A 23,046-nucleotide genomic window follows, 5' to 3' on the forward strand; every position below is an offset into this window, starting at 1 on the left:
CCAGTAAGGGGCAATGAGTATTAGTTTGCAACCCAACGATTTTGCTTTCTGAAGAACCTTGGGTATTAGAGGGAACGGGGGAAAATCATAAAGTCGTCCCGGGGGCCAATTGTGAATAAGTGCATCCTTGGGGGACTAGGGTGAAATAGCTGCTGCATTTGGTATTGATGGAGGTGGCAAAAAATTCGCAGCAAGGCTGATCACCACATGCAAAAAATTTGGTTCACAATATCCTGCTTCAGGGACCACTCATGAGGCATCAAGATAGCTCTGCTGAGGTCGTCTGCTATAACGTTGGATTTTCCTGGAATGTCCGTTGCAATCAGAAAGCATTTGGAAGACACTGCCCACTACCATACTCTTACAGCCTCTTGACACAAGGGGTAGGATCTGGTTCCGCCTTGCTTGTTGATGTACCACACTACTGACATGTTGTCCGTTTGAATTGCAATTGTCCCCGTAGGTAGAGAGCCCTGTAGTGCTTTCAACGCCAGAAGCACCGCTCTCATCTCTAGGACGTTGATGTGCAAGTGGTACTTGTGTTGTTGCCAAGTTCCTTGAACAGTCTATCCCAGATAATGCCCCCCTATCTGGGAAGTGTCCGTGGTCACTGTGGCTACTGGTTGGGGGAGGGTGAACGGCCTGCCTATTGTCACCTGCTCAGAATGAAGCCACCATTTTAGGTCCTTCTTGCAGGTCTCCGTGATGAGAATTTCGTGTGACATGGTTAGATCTTGCATAGACCATTGAGCAAATAGGAGCCACTGTAATATCCTCATGTGAAAGCACTCCAAGAGAACTAGTGATATTGCTGCCGCCATTGAGCCCAGGACTTTGAGAACAAATCTTGACCAAATCTTTTTTCTCTCTATTAAGATTGAAACCTGATGTTGAATGGTAGACGTCCCCTCCTGAAGCAATTTTGCTATCATGTCTTTTGTATCTAAATCTGCCCCTATAAATGTAATATATTGACAGGGCAACAAGGCAGACTTTTTGTAGTTTATAATGATGCCTAGCTGTGAGCAGAGGCGAATTGTGGTGTCCCTTGCCTTGGTTAGTCGATGCTCGGTTGTGGCAGTAAGAAGCCAGTCATCTAAAGAAACACCCGGAATCCTAAATGCCTCAGATGAGCCGTGACTACTGCCATGCGTTTAGTGAACACCCTGGCGGCTGTGGTGAGACCAAAGGGCAGAGCTCTGAACTGGTAGTGACTGGCTCCCAGCCAGAAGCGTAGATATCTCCTGGATCGCCTGTTCATCTTGATATGGTAGTATGCATCCTGGAGATCGATGGAGCACATCCAATTGTCCTTTCCCAAAAAAGGAAGTATGGACTGCAGTGTTACCATCCAGAGCTTTGTCTTCTTGACAGACTTGTTGAGTCTGCTGAGATCCAAAGTGGGACTCCAGTCCCCTGTTTTCTTTTTAACTAACAATTACCTTGAGTAAGTTCCGGATTCAATTTGGTCTGCGGTGACTTCTTAGATGACTCATTTTTCTAGCAACCTTTGAACTTCTAGGGTTGCTTGCTCTCTTAGATTGGGTGGCACATCGAGGATGGATTTTTGTTTTCTGGGAAGAGGTGGCATGGAGAAAGGAATACTGTATCCACTGGATATTACTGACTGTACCCATGTGTCTTTTCTGATGCTTTGCCAGGCTTCTGGGTACAGTGACAATCTGACCGCGACTGCCTCCAGAGGTGGACAAGTGGGCCTACTTTCAGGAGTGCTGGAAGGGCCTACCAAAGAATGTATCTCTGTCACCCTGACTCTGTGGACCCCCCCTCTGCCGCACGGGCAGCGTCTCCCATTATTTTTCCCCCCTCTGCCCCTGGGGGAAAAGTCACCACGTGCATCAGGCGAAGCTCCCTGGGATTTCCAGAACCACATTTTCACGCCTTTTTGACCTTTGGGATAAGGTCTAGTAGGAGCAGAGAAACGTACTCCCACGGAAGAGAGGGTTTTGCCATCTTGCCCGCACATGGTGAGAGTTTGTTTACCCTGGGCCCGAACAATGATGAGCCATTAAATGGGGAGTTGGTAAAGGAGGAATAGAAGGTCTCCGCGAACAGACAAAGGTGCATCCAGGAATGTCTCCATAAGAGAACTCCTGTGCCTGCTGCCTTGCTCGCTCCATCGGCTGCGTAGGAGATGAGCCGCATGGGAGGAGTTAACTACAGAAGATAAGGTCGCAAGCTGGGAAGCAGCTCTGTCTGCAGCTCCTGCAGCTGTAGGATCCTGTAGGGTATCTCCTAGCTCTTTCAGGAGATCCCTCTGAAGAGGGAAATGGGACAAATAATTCAGTGACCCAAGGGTAAAGGCCGCTGAAGAAAACACATGCTTCCCATATCTGGCCATCGTATGGACAGAAGAAGGGGTTTCTGCTAATTCCTTCTTTGTGGCTGCCGCAACCACCATAGCATCAACTGGCATGCCCTTAATCAGGAAAGGTTTGTCGTCCGGTGCAGTGATAAACTTATTGGGCCTCCGCAGAACTGGTTCCATAGATTCTGGGGAGCTCCACGCCTTATAACTTACTATACCTAGCAGTGGGTCGAAAGGAGGAGACACCCAAGAGGTGGAGGGTCAGGAAACTAATGCGTCCAGGTACACAGGCTCGTCTTCAGAAGGGGAAAGGGATTTCCAGCCACCCCTCTGCTTGAGGATTTCCAGGATGTCTGAAAATGAGACATCTTATGAGGGGGACCGTGGGGACCCTTCTGAGTCCTCCAAGTCCATGTCTGATGTCAGAGATACAGCGGAGTCCAAATGCTTCCTCTTACAAGTCCTCTTCAGAGGGACCTCCTCCGAGGGGTGCTTTGGAGAGGTTTTGGAAGGGGGGGGGATCACCCGAAGGGGCGTCCTGGGGCATTGGTTCCCAATGCTTGAGGAGGAGGGGTGGTTCAGACATGTACACTGGCCCGGAATGGGAAGAAGCAAATGGAGCCGAGGGTGGAGTGGTCTGAGAGGACAGCACACTCCTCATCACCTTAAAGGCACCACAATCCCAGCCCGATAGAGTCTCTGGCTCCGAAGAGCCAGGAGATCTCCCCCGAACCGACAGTGATGGCGCCGAGGCCAATGTAGATGCCGACCTCACCTGCACCGAAGCTCCGAGTGGGAGAGTAGGAGCGTAGGATCCGACCCTTGTCAGATCCTACTCACCTGCATCGAAGCTCCGAGTGGGAGACTAGGATCCGACAAGGGTCCGATCTCGCTCTCCCCCGGAGCCGATGAGGGAGTGTGTTCCCCCTCCCCAATCCCTCAAGAGAAGGTGGTATAGACGGGATCGGACCTGATGTCGGACCCAAGATGCCTGGGGTTTTCGGATCCGATGGTTCCACAACAATGACCTCCATGCGCTCTGGCTCTGAACTCAGGTGAGTCGAAGGAGGAATCGAAGACAAAGTAGAACGGACAGTCAGCTCCACTTCCATATGGGCTGGGCTCGATAAAATTTTTGCCAAGGCCGGTGTCCTGAGTAGCCTCTTCACCACCCTCTTCACATCATTTGAAAGGCTCCTGGATGATCGAGCAGAATGGGTGGATGATCGGTGACCGCCCACCACAGACTGGAGAAGTGGGGACTGTGGTACAGAATGCACCGGTTCCAAGCAGGGCGACCTTGTTCTTTTATGGCTCCTAGACGGTTCTGAAGACACTGATGGAACTGACGGAGATAAAGCATTGTTGGACCAGACAGCTATTGGATCCGACGAAATTGACAGTTTGTCTTTGCCCTTCAACAGTTCCGAGGATGGAGCCAAGGAAGATGCCAACTTTGGAGGACTTGTCAGATTTTCCTGCCTGATTTCCCTCCTTCGATGCCTCAAAAGGCCCTTTCAATAACCCCCTCAAGATTAGCTTGTTCTTGCGCTCCTGTAGGACTCTAGAGCTAAATCCATGACAAATGGAGCAAGAGTCCTGCAGGTGAACAGCTCCCAAACAGTATATGCAGCTAGTATGTCCATCGGTCAGAGACATCTTTTGGGTGCAGGAATCACATTTCTTGAATCCAGAAGGCTTGGATTCTTTCGAAGCTTCCTTATACAGATTTACCACAAAATACAACAACAAGATACTACAACAGAAATAATAGAATGGAAAGAAACAATCAGCCAAAAAACAAAAATCAAGACTTTTTATTTCTGGAAAGGGAAAGTAGCAGAAAGAAGAGAGTCTCTAATTCAAACGACAACACCTCCAACCAAGGAGATGCCTCTATCTTAAAAGGCTAGCTCCTTAGACCAACAGTAGAGAAGGAGAATAAGGTAAAGCCCTCTAACTAAAACAGGCTGTAACTGTAGGACGAATCCTCTGAATTAAATGGATTCACAAGTTAGAAAGAAGAGAAATGGTAGGCCTGAGAGATAAAGAAACGATGGCCTCAACAATGAACAGCAACTAATAAGGCTTTAGATAGAGGGATAGACAAACACCAGATTCTACTGACCTACAAAAATAACTATGCTACCAAATAACAATATTCTAAAAAAAATAAGTAGAAAAAATAATATAACTTAGCCTGAGCCAGTTGTCAGCAATCCCGAGGTTTTAAGTGGCAAACGAGATCTGGGTAACTCTCGCTAGGCATGTTGGGATAGGGTCTAACATTGAGCCAGTGGAAGCTCTCAAGTTTTAGACTGCATCCGAGTCAGACCCGAGGATCGGCTCCGAACCCAACCAGCAAGAAGCAAGGCGAGATAGGGACAACATAACATGGAATGTTATGACTTTACCTGCATCCTTCTCCTCGGGAGTGGGGTGGTGCAAGTGCATCCACATAAATGTTCAGTGGTACAATTTCTGGTAGATTATACTAAAGGTACTCTGACAAGGGGGTAAGAGTTGATGAATTTGTTGCAAATGGAAGTGTGAAGCTATTTTGCAGGGGGTCCATTTCAATACTTACCCTTGGATGCCATAGGCATGTGTATATAGAGACTGTGGGACTCAGAATAAGCCTGATCTCCTAGTAAGTACAGTGCTCCCAGGCTCTGCTCTACTCCGTTCTCACACAGGGGAAATGAATGGACTAAAGGTCCCTAGCCCAGGGGCAGGGGATGGATCTAAGTGCATCTGCAGGGAGGGTTTGCAGGCCAGTGTTGAACTGGGGATAAAGTATTGCAAAAAACTGTATGAATCAAAGGGGACATTAGGTTCTGGGTGATTTTTTATGCAGTACAGACCAATGATGAGAAATCTGGGTGAAGTAGTTGCATCTTGGACAGGTGCATGTAACCAACACTTCATGGATACATATTTTGAATCTTACAATAAAAGTGTGTTAGGCTTTTGACAGTGTTATGTCAGTAGAGTCAATGGTAACAGGAAAAAAGAGAGAGAGAGACATAATTAAAATAAACAGAAGGGCGGCTGTAACAAAAAGAACACATAGCAAGGAAAATGGCACAACTATAGGATTCGAGTGCTTGAACATATTTGAGATCCTGTAAAGTTGAGAACAGAAGTCAAAAACATTCCTACTGTGACACAGCTGTTACTCAGGAGTGCAGTATGACATCAATATTAGGAGGACAATCCAGTTGCCCAAATAAAACTCAGCTGGGAAAAGTACAGGAAACATATAAAAGGGCAGCTTGGTCCATAATGCTGCTACCAAGAGTCACCTGCAATACAAAGATCTCAAATTTAATTAGCACTGTGTTAGGAAATATACAAAGATTAAGTTGTTAATATTGAGAAAGGAGAGTAGATGATAATCTATTACAGAATACGAGTGATGGTTCAAGGAAAGGAGGACAGGGTGTAATCAATAAGGTAAAAGGATAGGAGCAAGTGATGTGTAGAATTTAAAGCAAAATCGTATGATGGATATTTTTGATATGGTCAGAATTATGGATGGGAACTAAATTTGGTAATGTAGGACAGAAGAGGACTATGGAGGTCACATTTACTGGCTATAATTAGGGCAGGAGCAAGTGATATGTAATGCTTAAGAGGGCAATAGTTGTACGACAGAACTGCCATGCTGACTAAACAAACAGTTGACATGAGCACGACCATGTAAGTGGAGAAATGCACAGTCAGTCTACACTCCACAGGTGCATAGAGCAAACTAGACAAATTCATCAAAGATTCTAGCAAACTGTGGAATGCCAAAAAGTAGTACTTATTAAAATAAAACAAGTGTAAACCACTTTCACTGTATATTCCACAGATTCATCAGTATGACGCTGTCACAATTTAAGGCATGGCACCCACTAAAAGCTGGTCCTTGGAGCAGGGTCTCCTTTCACACCACCCTTCCTATGGCACTGCTGTCATACAAGCCTTCACAAGGGTCTCTTACTCCTGGTAGATTGTCCAAAAAAAACTATTCTTATCAAGAGTTATTACTTGTTAATGCAAAATGCAGGTTTGGATGACTGAAGGATCCCTTAGTAGTAATAGTCCTGTGGCTTATGTTTCTGAGAGGCAAAAAATGTTCTCCCATTTTCATCTGCTCCATAAAGAGAGCTAAAAAATATGTGGGTTTTACAGCACAGCACTACAGCACTGCTTACCAAACTGCACAATACTCAGTACCAAAAAGGTGAAAAGTACAGTTTTGTACCTACCATAAATGTAGATGTCCGATAGACATGCAACTGCAGTCATAACATGTGGGTTGTCCTGCCTCAGGCAGCCCTCGGTCGGCCGGATTCCAAAGTCTGGGTCTGACGTTGGCTGATGTCGCATTTCTCTCCGAAGTCAGAGCGGCTGGAGTACATAAGCATCAGCCGACGCCATTTTCTTCAGTGTTTCTTGCCCCAGATGCCAGGTGCCCTCCAAGGAAGGCTGTAATCAAATTGGAAGACAAAAACAGGATTCCAGACAAATAAATGAGCAATAAAACAAATACACCATAACAGATATCCCCAGCTAAGAGTAACAGGGATAGGAGTGGACCCTAGGCATAGAGGGGTATGGAGGGAGGGAAAATCCGACTGCAGTTGCATGTCTATCGGACATCTACATTTATGGTAGGTACAAAACTGTACTATGTCCTTCAAGAATGCAACTGCAGTCATAACATGTGGGTAGAATACCATAGCTTAGCTGGGGAGGAGGAATGCTCTAGGAAAAAGATGGTGTGGCAATCAAACCCTGCAGGACTGCCAAAGCAAAGCCTGCTCTGGATCTGGAGTATAGAGGGAGATTGTAGTGTTTGGAGAATGTATGCACGGAGCTCCATGTAGCAGCTTCTAGAATGTCCTTAGTAGGCACCCCTCTTAAGAATGCTGTAGAGGTGGCTGTAGCTCTGGTGGAATGTGGTCTGACATTGGCTGGAACAGTCTTTCCATGAAAGGAATAACAGAATCTGATGCAATGTCCAATCCATTTTGAAATAGTCTGTTTTGAAATTGCTTTTCCTTGGACTGCAGGCGTAAGCTACAAAGTTGTTCAGACTTCCTACTGGCCTTGGTTCTGTCCAGGTAGTATCGAAGTTGTCTGTGAATGTCCAAGGTATGCAACAGTCTTTCCCCTTATTCTCAGGATTGGGGAAGAAAGCAGGCAGATGAATGGCTTGATTTAAAGAAACCCTAGATACCACCTTTGGCATAAAAGTAGGGTTGGTCCTTAATGAAACCCTGTCTCTGTGAAAAATTATGAACGGTGGTATTGCCATTAGGGCCTGTAGTTCAAACCCTTCTTGCTGAGGTAATTGCCAACAGGAAAGCTGTCTTCCATGAGAGAAATTGCAAGTCAACTGAAGCTGCTGGCTCAAATGGAGGTAGAGTCAGTTTTTCTAAGACAAAATTGAGGTCCCAGGCTGGCACTGGGGCCTTTCTTGGTGGCTTAATGTTCTTGATTCCCCTGAGGAATTGCCTTAGCAAAGGGTGTGAAAAAACAGGAGGATCAGTGTTATATCTAGCTGAAATAGCTGATGCATGTATCTTTATGGAAGAATATGAGAGGCCGTTCTTTAGCATATCTGCCAAATATTCCAAGGTGAGTGGGATGTTCAACAATGATGCATCATGTCCCTTGCTGGTATTCCAATTGCTGAATCTTTTCCACTTTGCTAAGTAAACCTTTCTGGTGGAAGATCTTCGAGCCTCTGTTAGTATCCGCTGAACTTCCTTGGAGAGAGATAGGTTGAGATTATTTATGGGATCTCCCAGGCTGTTAGCTGTAGTGTCTGAAGGTTTGGATGCACTGTTTCGAAATTGTGTTGAGTCAAAAGTAGAGGCCATTGGGGAAGGGCCCACCTCCTGGTGTGACATATGCTCCGTAGTAGTGGGTACCAGTGTTGTCTTGGCCAGTCCGGAGCTATTATGATTCCCTTGGGTCTCTCTGCTTTGATCTTTAGTAATACTGAGGTCATCAGTGGCAGAGGTGGGAATGCATAGATTGTTAGGAAGTTCCAGTTGAATGAGAGAGCATCTATTTTCCAAGCTTTTGGATGGTATGTCCTTGTGCAGAATTTTTGTAGAGGTGAGAGGCAAATAGGTCCACTTCTGGCCTGCCCCATGTCGAAATGGGTTGTGTGAAGACCTTCGGATGTAACCTCCACTCATGTGGATCTGTGAAATTCCTGCTTAGGCTGTCCGCCAACACATTGTCTTTGCCTGGAACAAACTGGGATTGTAACTGGATGTTTAGGCTCAGTGATTTTTCCCAAAGATGCATTGTCAGTCTGCAAAGGGGGTAAGAGTGGGTGCCCCCTTGCTTGTTTATATACCACATCACAGTGGTGTTGTCTGTCCGTATCAGTAAATGGCCTTGCTGAAGTTGGTGTTGAAAGGCCTCAATGGCATGCATTACTGCCAGCATTTCCTTTTGGTTTATATGCAGATGTGTTTCCTTTGGAGACCATTGTCCTTGTATACACCTGCCTTCCATGTGCGCCCCCCCATCCAAGGTCTGAGGCGTCTGTGGTCATGGTCTGTGTTATCTGTGGTTTTTTGAATGACATACCTGTGTTTGCCTGGCTCACCGAGGCCCACCATAGGAATTCCTTTTGTAGGCATGGAATGAGCGGTATGGTTGTCTCCAAGTTGTTGCTGTGTTGAGACCAAACGCTTTTTAGGTACCATTGAAGCTTTCTCATGTGTAGTCTTGCTAATGGAACCAAGAGAATGCAGGATGCCATGTAACCCAGGGCCTGTAGGAATCTCCTTGCAGTCATCTGGGTGAGTTTTGCTAAACCTTTGAAGTAATGAGTTAACTTCTCTTGCTTGTCTTCTGTCAGGTAAGCCATTTGAGAGGCTGTGTCTAGTTTGGCTCCTAAGAAGATTATTTGCTGGGATGGCTGCAGTCTTGACTTTTGAAGTTGACTGTGTATCCCAGAGCTTGAAGTAATCGTATGACATAGTCCAAGTTTTTTGTCAACATCAATTTGTCGTCCGCTTGTATGAGGCAGTCGTCCAGGTACGGGTAAATTTGTATCCCCTGGAGCCTGCAATGAGCAATTACTGAAGCCAGGCATTTTGTGAATACTCTGGGCGCAGTAGATAAGCCAAATGGCAATGCTGAGAATTGATAATGCTCTAGCCCTGCAAGAAATCTGAGGTATCTTCTGCAGCTGTGTCTGATAGGGACATGCAGGTATGCCTCCTTGAAGTCCAGAGTAATCAGCCAAGACCCCTTGCCCAGCATGGGAAGGAGTTGCTGTAGAGTCAGCATTTTGAACTTTGGTACTATGAGAAAGGTGTTTAATGCGGGCAAGTCCAGTAATGGTCTCCATTGAGATTCTTTTCTTGGAACAAGGAACAGTCTTGAGTAAAACCCCTGGCCTTGTTCTTGTTGTGGAACTCTTTCTATTGCTTTCATCCGAGTCAGCAGAGTGATTTGCTTGATAGCCTCTGCCCTCTGGTTTTGTGGTAGGTTTGGCATGCCTTGTTTTCTTGGCAAGGTATGAAAATGGAACCTGTAGCCTCAGTCTATAATGTCCAAAAATCCATTTGTCCTTTGTCAGTCTGTGCCAATTTTCTGCAAACAGAGATAATTTCCCACCCAAGGGAGCTTCTATTTGTTCCCTGGTAGGCGGAAGTAGAGGAAAGTCATTGAGATTGTGGCTGTGGGGCAGGTGAAACCCCTGCGTCACTTCTTTGGTTTCCTGGCTGCCATTGTCGTCCCCTGTAAGGGCCTCTGTATTGGCCTCTTCCTTGGCCACGTCTGTTTTTACCCCTTTGAAACTTTTCTGGATTAGGAAAGGACCAGTTTTTTGAAGGCCAATTCCTACTGAATCTGGGGGGTTGAACCTGGAGGAAATCTTTCACCGTCTGAACTGATTTTGCTTTTTCTTCGATGGTCTTTAACACATCCTTAGCATTAGCACCAAAAGCTTGTTCTTTTCCAAAGGTGCATCCAGAAGTTTTGCCTTTACATGATCTGGTAGAGGTTGATCTTTTAACCATGCATGTCTACGAATGACTGCCCCTGTCATAGCTGCCCTACATGAAGCTTCCAGTGCATCATATCCACACTGCAGGAAGTGATTGCTTACTTGCTGAGTGTTATGTACAGCTTCCTGCAAAGCCTTCCTGTCTAAAGGATCAGGAGTGGCTAATGTTTTTTTGTAAATCTTCTAACAGGAAATCCTGATATTGTAACATATGAAAAAGGCAATTCAAAGCTCTCATAGATAAGGTAGTAGATGTGTAAACCTTTTTGCCCCATCTCTCTAATGACCTAGCTTCCCTGTTGGAGGGCAATGGATTTTTAGAGGTGGAAGCTGAAACTCCTTTAGGCCCCTGTGAAATAGTTTCCAAATCAGCAGTATGGGCCCTGAATAAATGGGAATGTGTTTCTGGGACCCTGTAATACCTGTCTGGCTTGGCTGGAGCAGGAGGAAGAGAGTCAGGGGTAGCACTAGAGTCAGAATATAAATCATCCAAAACATCAAGTACAGGAGGAATAGCTAAGGGCCTGTGCTGGGGCTTCTTAAGGAAAGTCCTAAGGCGTTTTCTGGAATCAGAATATTCCTGTCCTTGCCACTTGAAATGTTCCCTCATGGTATGTAGAACTTCCCCAAAATAAATATCCTCAGGAGGGGAGGCCGAGGGGATGGAATCTTCTGCAGCCGAGTGCTCATAGGTCTGGAAGAGCTCTTCCTGGCTATCAGAGTGGACAGAGCCCTCAGAATCTTCATCTGAAGGGATAGGGTCAGAGGGCTCAACCCGGGGCCTTTTATCAGAAGGAGGCTGGGATCCTCTCTCAGGATGGGCCTGTGAACCTCTAATCATAGAAATTAAGTCAGCAGCCATAGACATAATTTGTGTCTCTGGAGTAGGCTGAGGTAAGGTTTTAGTAGTAAGATGCTTTGTTTTGCTGGCTGCCTTAGCCCTAGTGTAGTCCTTAATAGACATGGCCATAGGAGGCCTGGCAGCTCCACGTGCAGGAGTGACCTTGTCTACAGCAATGGTCTCGGGCATTTCCTCAGTTTCGGTATCCGGAGGAAAATCGATAACTGGCGTCGGAGTGATGTCCGGAATCGGAGTCGTCGGTAATGCGGTGTCTTCAGTTCGGAGTGGTGGAGAGACCGTCTCAGAGGGAACCGGAGCACTCGCGCTAGGTTTTGGCGTGGAGTCGGTGGTAGACGCGGGCCGAGGATGTCGGTCCCGGTCTTTTCGCTTCTTGGGAGTTTGCGATGTCGGAAGTTCCGACGGCATGGTGTAAGCAAATTTATCGCCGAAAAAATCGTCAGCGAACTCCGCCCGGCGCCTGAGGGTGCGCTTGTTGAAGTGAGCACAGGCTACACAGGCCGAGACGTCGTGGTCTGGGCCAAGGCAAGGAAGACAGTAAGAGTGGAAATCCTTATGAGGTATTTGTTTACCACAAGAAAGACAATTGTTACCTTTTCAGTAATTTCTGACATCGGCTGAGGCAAGAAAAGGTCCCCAACGGGGTACTTAGCTTTTTTGATGACTTCGGTATCGAAGAATACAGGAGCTGACCGACCGGCACTTGCGAACTGCTTCTGCTTCGGGCACCGCGCGGCAAGAAAGACTGAAGAAAATGGCGTCGGCTGATGCTTATGTACTCCAGCCGCTCTGACGTCGGAGAGAAATGCGACATCAGCCGATGTCGGACCCAGACTTTGGAATCCGGCCGACTGAGGGCTGCCTGAGGCAGGACAACCCACATGTTATGACTGCAGTTGCATTCTTGAAGGACATCTGATAATACTTAAATCACAGCTCACAATCCTGAGCGTACTGCATTTAGGCCACAAAACACAAATCTAATTAACAAAGTATACTAGTGTGTGTGTGTGTACACATACATATATATATATATATATATATATATATATATCTATATATATATATATATATCTATATATATACATACATATATATATATATATATATATATATATACACACACATATATATATATATATATATATATATATATATATATATATATATATATATATATATATATATATAAAAAAGAGAGTCAGCTAGCCCCCTTGCACTCCTTATGTGGAGGGCGACCTCATCCCCCCCCCATCCCCACTGTTTAATTATTTTCACTCCAAAGTTGCATACTTTATGAAAAAAAGTTCATCACTCAGATTTGTCTGACTACAGGTACTGTACTCGTCTCTAAGGCTATATGACCTGTAAATGAAAATAATTAAGCAACAGTGGTACAGTAGATGCATCCCTCAATATATGCATACAGGACTTACCCTCACCCCTGCAAAAACATAGATTGAAAAGTTAGTGACGTGACAATGTCATTATTCCAGCAGCATGACGTGACACTGTTTGTAATCTTTCAGTCTGATTCCATTTCGGATGCTGTGTTTTAGATATTATCAGTTTCAGTCTGTTACCTGTAGGTGTTGTGTAGTTCAGCACGATGCACTTCAGTCTTACATAGTGAACTAAGCTATTGAGCTTTCAGACTATTCAAATCTTAGTATGCCTGCTTTAACAGTCATTCTGCATATGTTTGGTACTACATCCTTCCTTTAACAATCCTGACACATTCCCAAATGGAGATTGCTGGTGGTCTATGAGTATACCCTGCCTCTACATTGCAATCCAGCTAAATAGCTCAATACTTGGCATCTGTGATGGTTCTAATTTTCTCATTTGACTACACTCAAGACATTTATACTACGTGCTGAAACCTTCTCCAGAAATGGAGTGAAAACAGCAGGGGTATAGTAAAGTGACTGACCAAATGAAATTTGGTCCAGAAACAGAATATTTGAGCCTGCATTGCGAGTTACACAAACCTCCGAAGAAACACCTCTCTGCTTACAAAGAAGTACAACTTTGCATTGAACTGTGAGCCACTAATGGTCTTCCTATCATCTACACTGTAAGTGGAGCAAACTAGCATTGGAGAATTAGAAAAATTACTTACATCCCAGTCTAAGGTAAATGGACCACAGCAGCTGGCCGGTCATGTCATGACAGCTGTAATTCCCTTCCAAAGAATGTGATGTGTTTCTCAGTAGAAGATTTCCATCTATGGATTCAGTTATTTGTGTAAAATTTGTGCCGTTGACTCTCCACTCTACCCAAGAGCTGTAGTAAAAAACAGAAATGTTTACAAAACACACATCAGTCAAGAGTAGTTTATATTAATCTGTGTACGCTCAGGAAAATAATGCAGTTACAAATACATGAATTGTAGTAACAAGCTCAGAAGGATGCATGATGGATAATTACGGGTTCTCTGGAAATCATATTACTTGTACATCTGTTATACATTTTGAATCACCTATATTTGCTCTTATTAACTATTGTCTGGATAAACTCTCTATGCAACTGTCCTAGGTGGCATGTAGCAAAACTGGAATTCAGCTGGCACATACAAATTGTTAAGATACAAAACATTTGCAATGTTTTTTGAGAAGCAGTTTTGGATGTAAAAACAAAGATTATTTTTCCTATATACTTCATGTTATTGGAGATAAAACAGCCCAACTGAAGCATGCTCTGTGCACCTTTTCAGACTTTCTTTGAAAAATGTAGGCATGAAACAGTAACATTCATGCTTAGTAAAAGTTTATGACAATCCACCGATGCTACCTGGAATTCTATAGGATAACAGGAGTATTCCTTGGCCTTATACTTTATTTGCGAAAGTATTATGCAGTTGATGGTTCAGTGTGGTCACCCTATTATATGTATATTCGAAACTATACACAGAAAGATAATCTTAATATTAATCAATTACAGAAAAATCTTACACATCTTATGAGAGTTATTGTATTTTACAAACAGGTAAAAAACGGTTTCACTGAGAGTGACTGAGAAAGAGACTGTGTCACTCTCATAGCATGCACTAAAGAATGGCATACCAGCCCTCAAAAAAGAATTTCCCTAAGTTATATCCCATTGTTTGATATCAGACTACGTGGTATTACTATGTCAGAGTAGGCAACTGTAAAGTTCCCTGAAGATTTCTGTTCAGAAAGGTAAACGGTATAATGTGGGCTATTTTATATATTTTAGGGGTGGGCAAGTGCTACTGATATAAACTTTCATGGCATTCCTGTCACCTGGGGTTTATAATAAGGTATTAAATTGGGGGGCCGTGGTGGTGCAGGGGTTAGCGTTGCCACCTCACAGCAAGAAGTTCTCCGGTTGGATCATCGGCTGGGGTGCCTTCTGTGCGGAGTCTGCAAGTCCTCCCTATGGTCGCGTGGGTTTCCTCCGGGTGCTCCAGTTTCCTCCCACATCCCAAAGACATGCTGTAGGTGGATTGGACACACTAAACTGGCCCTAGGCATGAGTGTGTGCATGCGTGTGCCTTCTGTGGAAGGTTGGGCACCGGGCTGAAAACTCGACACCGTAAAACTCCACTGCCAATCATGAGCGGACAGGTAATCCCCTGTTGCAACCCCTAACCAGGAAAAGCCGAAAGAGGAGGAAACTTTAAGCAACAGATCCCCCACACACAGATGCCATAAGGTTTATATGTAGAATGTTTCTTTTCACTGTCATCCCATTGTCCTTGTGCAGCCTGTAATGCACAGCCTAAGTTTGAGGGGGGGATCAGGACTGGAGTGGTAGCAGAGGAGGCATGCGATGCTCTGTATCCCAAAGAGGTGTCACTTAATGGAATGAGCCTGTATCTTACAATAGGATATAGTGATATGAGTTACAGTTGCCTTGAGAGCCCAGGAGATAGGATATTGATTATTAAGCAAAGAAAGTAAAACAATGCTTGTACTGGCTAGGCAGCTGGGGTAAAGTACAGTTTTGTACCTACCATAAATGTAGATGTCCGAACTGGATAGCATCTGCAGTCATAACAACTGGGTTGTCCTGTCGTCAGGCAGCCCTTCGGTCGGCCGGATTCCAAAGTCCGGGTCCGGCTTCGGCTGATGTCGCACTTCACCCGACGTCATCTCTGTTGGTCTTTGGGTATAAAGGCATCAGCCGACGCCATTTTCCTCAGTGTTTCTTGCCCCAGATGGCAGTTGCCCTCTTGGAAGGCTAAATTTTGGGTAAATGCCAATGTTTCCAAAAAGATAGAAGGCAAACACAAAAAATAAGCATGTATGTACATATATACAAACAAATACACCATAAGAGACTCCCCCCCGCCAGTTAGCTATTAGGAGGGTAAATACCCTAGGAGTACCACAGAGGGGAAGGAGGGAGGGTAATCCTGACTGCAGATGCTATCCAGTTCGGACATCTACATTTATGGTAGGTACAAAACTGTACTATGTCCTTCATGGATGCATCTGCAGTCATAACAACTGGGTAGAATACCATAGCCAACTAGGGAGGAGGAAGAATAGATTATGGTGTGGTTAGGATCCCTTGCAGTACAGCAGTGGCAAACCCTGCTCGGGATCTGGAATACAGAGGTAAATTATAATGCTTGGCAAATGTATGCACGGAGGTCCAAGTAGCCGCCTCAATAATGTCCTTGGTTGCCACTCCTCGTAAGAAGGCTGTGGTAGTGGCTGTTGCCCTTGTAGAATGAGGCCTTATGTTCTGTGGAATTGGTTTTCCATGAAAGGAGTAACAGAATCGTATGCAATTTCCTATCCATTTGGAGATTGTCTGTTTGGAAATCGCTTTTCCTTCCCTTCCTGTTGCATAGGCTACAAACAGCTGGTCAGTTTTTCTGTTACATTTTGTTCTGTCCAGGTAGTAGCGTAGCTGTCTATGTACATCCAAGGTATGCAGCATTCTTTCCCCTCTGTTTTGTGGGTTTGGGAAGAAGGAAGGTAGGTGGATTGCCTGGTTTAAAGACACTCTGGATACCACCTTAGGCATAAATGTAGGATTAGTCCTCATGGACACTCTTATCTTGGTGGAAGATTAGGAAGGGTTGTACTGCCATTAGGGCCTGAAGTTCAGAAACCCTTCTTGCTGAGGTTATTGCCAGTAGGAAAGCAGTTTTCCACGATAGATGCTGCAGGTCTGCTGTTGCTGCTGGTTCAAAAGGTGCGAGTGTCAACTTTTCCAGCACAAAGTTCAAATCCCAAGCTGGCAATGGTGGTTTCCTAGGAGGTTTTACATTCTTGATCCCTCTGAGGAACTGCCTGAGTAAAGGATGTGAAAAGACAGGTGGATCAAAGCTGTATTCTGCTGAAATAGCTGATGCATGTATCTTGATGGAGGAATAGGACAGGCCTGTATGTAGAAGCTCTGCCAAATACTCCAGAATGTTAGCAATGTCTATATTGGACACATCTTTTCCTCTTTCAGCACTCCAAATGACAAACCTTTTCCATTTTCCTGCATAGTTCCTTCTTGTTGAAGGTCTGCGGGCTTCAAGGATAATGTCTTTAACCCTTTGGGAAAGCTCTGGATTAGTTGCTGCTATGTGATGTTCCATGCAGTCAGTTGCAAAGTATTTAGGTTTGGATGCATGATGCTGTAGTTGTTCTGGGTTAACATCAAAGGCATCAGGGGTATTGGCCATATTTTGTCCCGAGACATGCTCCTCAGCAATGGGTACCAGTGTTGTCTTGGCCAGTTTGGAGCTATCAGGGTTATCCTTGGGCGTTCCTCCTTGATTTTTAGTAGTACCTTGTGTATCAAGGGAAGAGGTGGGAATGCATATGCTGTCAGACCTTTCCAGCTGAAGGAGAGCGAGTCCACTTTCCATGCAAGTGGGTGGAACGTCCTTGTGCAGAATTTTTTGAGCTGGTGATTGAGAGGGGAAGCGAATAGATCTATCTGTGGCATTCCCCATTTCTTTGAGATGGCCTTGAAGATGTCGGGTGTAGCATCCATTCGTGAGCATCCGAGGTGGTTCTGCTTAACATGTCTGCTAGAGTATTCTCCTTTCCTGGTACGAATATTGCCTGTAACTGGATGTTGTAGCTGAGCGCCAGGTTCCAAAGGTCCAAAGTCATTCTGCATAGGGGGTATGAATGAGTGCCTCCCTGTTTGTTGATGTACCACATGACTGTGGTGTTGTCTGTCCTTATCATCAAATGTCCTGCTTTGAGGAATGGTCTGAATTTTTGGATTGCCAGCTTTACTGCCAGCATTTCTTTTAGGTTGATGTGCAAATGGAGCTGGTCCTGTGTCCACAATCCTTGTACGCATTTGTCCAGCATGTGAGCCCCGCATCCTAGGTCTGAGGCGTCTGTTGTGATGGTTTGGCTTGCTTGATAGTTGTGAAAGGGTAGGCCTGGATTTGACTGGCATGCTTGAGCCCACCATAGGAACTCCTGTTTTAGGCATGGGATTAGAGGAATTTCTGCTTCTAGGCTGTGCCTGTGTTGGGACCATAAATTCTTTAGGAACCACTGTAGTTTTCTCATATGTAGTCTGGCATGTGGAACCAAGATTATGCAGGATGCCATGAAGCCCAAGGCCTGTAGAACTTTTCTTGCTGTTAGCTTGTTCTGTTTTGTTAGTGCCAAGAAGTAAAGAGGGACTTCTTTTTGTTTTTCTGCAGTTAGGAATGCCATTTGTTTTACTGTGTCCAGTTCCGCGCCCAGGAATGTCCTTGTTTGGGATGGTATCAGCCTTGACTTTTGTAAATTGACTGTGTATCCCAGTGCTTGTAGCAAGTAAATGACCCTTTGTAAATCTGTTGTCAGCTTGCTTTTGTTGTCCCCCTGTAGCAGACAGTCGTCCAGGTATGGATAAATTTGGATTCCCTGTAGTCTGCAGTGGGCGATTACTGATGCCAGGCATTTTGTGAATACTCTGGGCGCAGTAGATAAGCCAAAGGGCAATGCTGAGAATTGATAGTGCTCTGATCCTGCAAGAAATCTGAGGTATCTTCTGCAAATTGGTCATATGGGGACGTGCAGGTATGCCTCCTTGAGATCTAGAGTTACCAGCCAGCACTCCTTGCCCAGCATGGGAAGAAGTTGCTGGAGGGTCAGCATTTTGAATTTTGGGACAATGATGTATGTATTTAAGATGGACAGGTCGAGAATAGGTCTCCAGCTTTTTCCTTTCTTGGAACTAGGAATAGTCTGGAGTAGAATCCTTTGCCTTGTTCTGTTATTGGCACTTTTTCCACAGCTCTCATCTTTGTTAGTTGCATTATCTGCTGTAGAGCTTCTGTTTTTTTGATTTGGAGGCAGGTTTGGCATTCCTCTTTTGACTGGTAAAGTGTGGAAGTGGAACCGGTATCCTTGGTCTATGGTTTGCAGAATCCACTTGTCTTTTGTGATATAGTGCCAGTTTTTCGAAAATAAAGTTAATTTTCCGCCTAATGGTGCTGCTATTTGTTCCCTGGTAGGCGGAGTTAGAATCAAGTCACTGTGCTGTTGTAGTGGCAGTGGCTGTGTCTGTGCCTCTGTTATTACCTTGCCACTGTCGTCCTCTGTAGGCACCCCCTCTGGATTGATTTCTGCCTCTGGGGCGTCTATTCCTGCCCCTTTGGGATCTTGTGGAGTCAGGAAAGGACCAATTTTTGGCAGGCCAGTTCCTGCTAAACCTTGGGGTTGAACCTGCAAGAAATCTTTAACCGTTTGTACAGATTTTGCCTTTTCTTCCATTTTCTTCATTACCTGCTGGGCAGGTGTACCAAACAAACTGGCCTTATCCATAGGTGCATCTAATAACTTAGCTTTAACATGATCCGGTAAGACCTGTTCCTTCAGCCATGCATGTCTTCTTATCACTGTGCCAGTCATGGCTGATCTAAATGAAGCCTCCAGTGCATCATAGCCACATTTTAAGGAATGGTTACTAACCTGTTGTATGTTATTTACCATTTCTAATATATATTTCTTATCTATAGAGTCATCAGAGGATAGCTTTTTAGTTAACTGATCAAGCATAAACTCTTGGTATTGTATCATGTGAAACTGACAATTTAAAGCTCTAGCTGAGAGAGTAGCGGAGGTGTAAACCTTTTTGCCCCATCTGTCTAAAGACCTGGCTTCCCTTTGAGAAGGAATAGGGTTTTTTGCTGTGGTCGAGGCTGCTGCCTTAGGCCCCTGGGATATGGTTTTGGGGTCTGCAAGTGGGGCCTTGTATAAGTGGTGATGAGTGTCTGGAACCATGTAAAATCTGTCTGGTTTGACAGGGGCTGGAGGTAAGGAATCTGGTGCAGTGCAGACATCATTAAATGCATCGTCCACAACAGAGAGGACAGGAGGTATAGCTAAAGGCCTGTGTTGTGGTAGGTGCAGAAAAGTCCTAAGTCTTTTTCTAGAATATGAGAAATCCTGTTCCTGACATTGGAATTGTTCTCGCATGGCATGTAAGGTTTCCCCAAAGGAGAATTCTTCTGGTGGAGAAGCAGCTGGAATGGATTCTTCAGCATCTGAGTCTTCATAATTGGAGAAATGAGCCTCTGGCTGGTCTGTAATATCAGAGTCCTCCGCGGAATCATCAGAGGACACAGGCTCGGGGGGCTCTGCTCTAGGTCTCTTTTCTGGGGGCTGAGAGGCCCTGTCTGGGTGAGATTGAGATCCCCTAATTAAGGATATTAAATCCTCTGCCAGAGTAAGCATTTGTGAACTAGAAGTGGGCCTAGTAGAGGGGGGCTTAACAGGCACTGATTTAGTAGATTTGGCTGCTTTAGCCCTGGCAAAGGCCTTAATAGACATGGCTGCAGGAGGCCTAGCAGCACCACGTGCTGGGGTAGAGACATCCAAAGGGATGGTGTCTGATAAGTCACTAGTAACCACTGTAGGTAAGATTTCTGAGGCCGTTTCAAGTAAGGTAGCAGGAGCCTCAGTAGTAGTCATTGATTCAGCTGTGCTTTGATCAGTTTTTCTCGGTTTCGGCCGAAACCGAGACACTCGCGGTTTGCTTAACCATGGTTTCGGCCGAAACCACGGACCGCGAGTGTCGGTCTTTTTCTTTGCGTTTTTTAACAATCTGGGTAGTCGGAGGATCCGACGGCATAATGTACACAAAATCTGAGCCGAAAAACTGTTCAGCAAACTCCGACCGACGCCTAAGCGTTAAATCGGTTGAATGTAGCACAGGCTGAACAGGCTGCTACGTTGTGGTCTGGGCCTAAACAAGGCAAACAGTAAGAGTGGAAATCTTTATGAGGTATTTGTTTCCCACAAGTTAAACAGTTATTGACTTTTTCTGACATCGGCTGAGGCAAGAAAGAGTCCCCAACGGGGTACTTAGCTTTTAGAAGTCTTCGAAGTAGTATTCGGAAGTAGTAATCTCTGGATCTGACCGACCGGCACTTGTGAACAGCTTCTGCTTCGGGCGCCACGCGGCAAGAAAGACTGAGGAAAATGGCGTCGGCTGATGCCTTTATACCCGAAAACCAACAGAGATGACGTCGGGTGAAGTGCGACATCAGCCAAAGCCGGACCCGGACTTTGGAATCCGGCTGACCAAAGGGCTGCCTGACGACAGGACAACCCAGTTGTTATGACTGCAGATGCATCCATGAAGGACATCACAAGAAATACCAGGGTGAGTTTAACTCTAGTCCGTGTTCATTTTAAGTCACTCTGCTATTAGTTAAACGAGCCCATTTAATAGGACTCAGATTTTCTGCACACAATTTGACCTTCCTTTTACAAATACTAGGGCTCCTGGTTACCCCCTTACACTTTTTAGTTTGGAGTGGACTCTAATTGTCCTCTTTGCGGGTGACCAATTTGTGCATACTTTTCGCAAGTGTAAGGATGGAAAAACTGGGGTGAGCAGCTATAAATTAAGATAGTGAGTAATCTGTGCAGCAAGTTATCACTTTGAATGGAATCTTTCGCTGTCCTGACAGGGATCCTGAACAAATGAGAGTATTCAATGAAAATCAGGAGATAATCCATGACTTATGCTTTGCAAGACAGAACAATCAAGTCTTGTGGCTTGGAATATAAACAGCTCTAGCAATCCCAATAGATAGTATTGAATCTTTAGATACATTAAACAATTTAAGCCATCAATAATTTGGTTACAAAATCTATACCTAATGCTGTCGATAAAAATAAAACACCTTGCTAAAAGCGGGTATACCATGACTCACTTATTCACACTACTGTAGAGGGACAGAAGGAATTGTCATTCTGATAAGCTTTTCTTAAATGGATCTGGCAGGTTCACAAAACTGATGAGGATACTACAGGGAACAGATGATATTTTTCCTTACAACTTTTACCTACATTTTCTCAGATAAAGACTAAGCAGGCATTTTACAAGATGAAGGAGGTTGACAAGGAGTTAACAGCAGTGCCTGTGGATTAGAAACTATCAGTGCAGGCCACAGACTGTTCAGATGGTATATGCCTCTGAAGCTTGTTGCAGTTAAGAAATATGTCAACAGGCTCTTTAGCCAGGTGGTTGGGTTGCCCATTACAAAGGAAAAGTCTTAGGTTCGTAGGTGATTACTACGACAACGACTCCAGGAGGCTGTTTTAAGCTTAGCCATTTTTCCCAAATGTATCCGACAAGGTTTGATACCCTTCTAAGGAGCATATGTAGGATTGGGCATGAGTGTAAGCTTCGATTCCCTATCTACTGGACCAAGTTACCCTTGAACTGGGTTAGGGAAGAATTCTATTTCACATAACTGGAAAGCCTGTTCCAAAGAGTGGCTAGTCTCTGACACACATACCTGTCCTTCCAACATGTCCTATTTATGTTGCAGATGAGGTTTAGGTTCCGACAGTGAGTAATTCTTGTGCTATTTATTCTGTAGATGCGCAACAGGGTCCATCAGACCGGGTTCGAAGGATGCTTTGTAGGCCAGGCATAGAAAGTCTCTCAGAAATCTGTGGGAGACTGAGTACAGGGACAGGGTTTTGAGGAAGTCTGTAATGTTAAGCCATGTATTTTTTTTTTTTGTGAGGAACATTTGTGGATGCACCAGTTGTTGTATATGCCTGATCATGTATGTACCAAAGTGGGTGTTATACTCAATGACTGGTCTGATAAGGGAAGAGCACAGAGGAACAATAGCACCCTTAGACCTAGATGCCATACCTTTCCTTATAAGTTGAACAATATAAAATAATTTCCCCACTACCACAGTCAAAGGCTAAGTTACTGTCTACATGTGTTCTCAAATCCCTGACCAATTGGTCTACTCTTAGGGGTGTATTATAAATGTGGCAGCTTCCAAAGGTAGCCATCTTCCTAATGATGCTATTATGCATTTCTTGGCACAGATTTAGATCATGGGTCTGGCATCCACTATTAATCTATGTCGGTCCTTCTTGGGGTTATTTGTGTCACTGGGGGATTTTATGACTGTGCACAGTTTGTAATTATCTACAAACTCGATCACCCACAGGCCCTTGACGTTGGCCTTGACAGTAAAAACCTCATTAATTCATACATTTATAAATTAATAAATATGAAAAGCTTATAAATTTCATATATTTACCTCAAGGTTAAGACTCCTAGGAAACAATGTTCCATAGTTGAGAATGAACTTACTTTCTAACTCATTCAATCTCCTCACCATATCACCCCCCCCCCAACCAACACAGGTTGTGCCAAAATGCTAAAGAAAAAGGAAATAGTGCTACCCCCATGAATATTCACAAAATGCTCAGCCACTGGACTCAAAGTTTCCATTGATAATGTCCCTCAAATGTTCCATGATCCTAACTTTTACTGCTCTTTTTGGCTGACCAATATACCATTTTACATTTGTGCAACCACACCTCACGATATAAACTACCCCACAAGAATTGCATCCAAAAT

General features: G+C 44.7%; 1 protein-coding gene across 1 annotated transcript in view; it reads right to left on the reverse strand.

Moving 5' to 3' along the window:
- Window positions 1-23,046, reverse strand: part of IL11RA (interleukin 11 receptor subunit alpha) — a gene marked incomplete in the record, with an annotated part of 3,068,236 nt that overhangs the window by 1,520,703 nt on the left and 1,524,487 nt on the right. The window contains 1 exon segment of the mRNA XM_044077548.1: window positions 13,340-13,503. Coding sequence (XP_043933483.1) covers window positions 13,340-13,503 — 164 coding nt within the window.

This window comes from Protopterus annectens, chromosome 1.part1, assembly GCF_019279795.1.
Source record: "Protopterus annectens isolate FY-2018-M chromosome 1.part1, PAN1.0, whole genome shotgun sequence".
Classification (NCBI taxonomy): Eukaryota; Metazoa; Chordata; order Ceratodontiformes; family Protopteridae; genus Protopterus; species Protopterus annectens.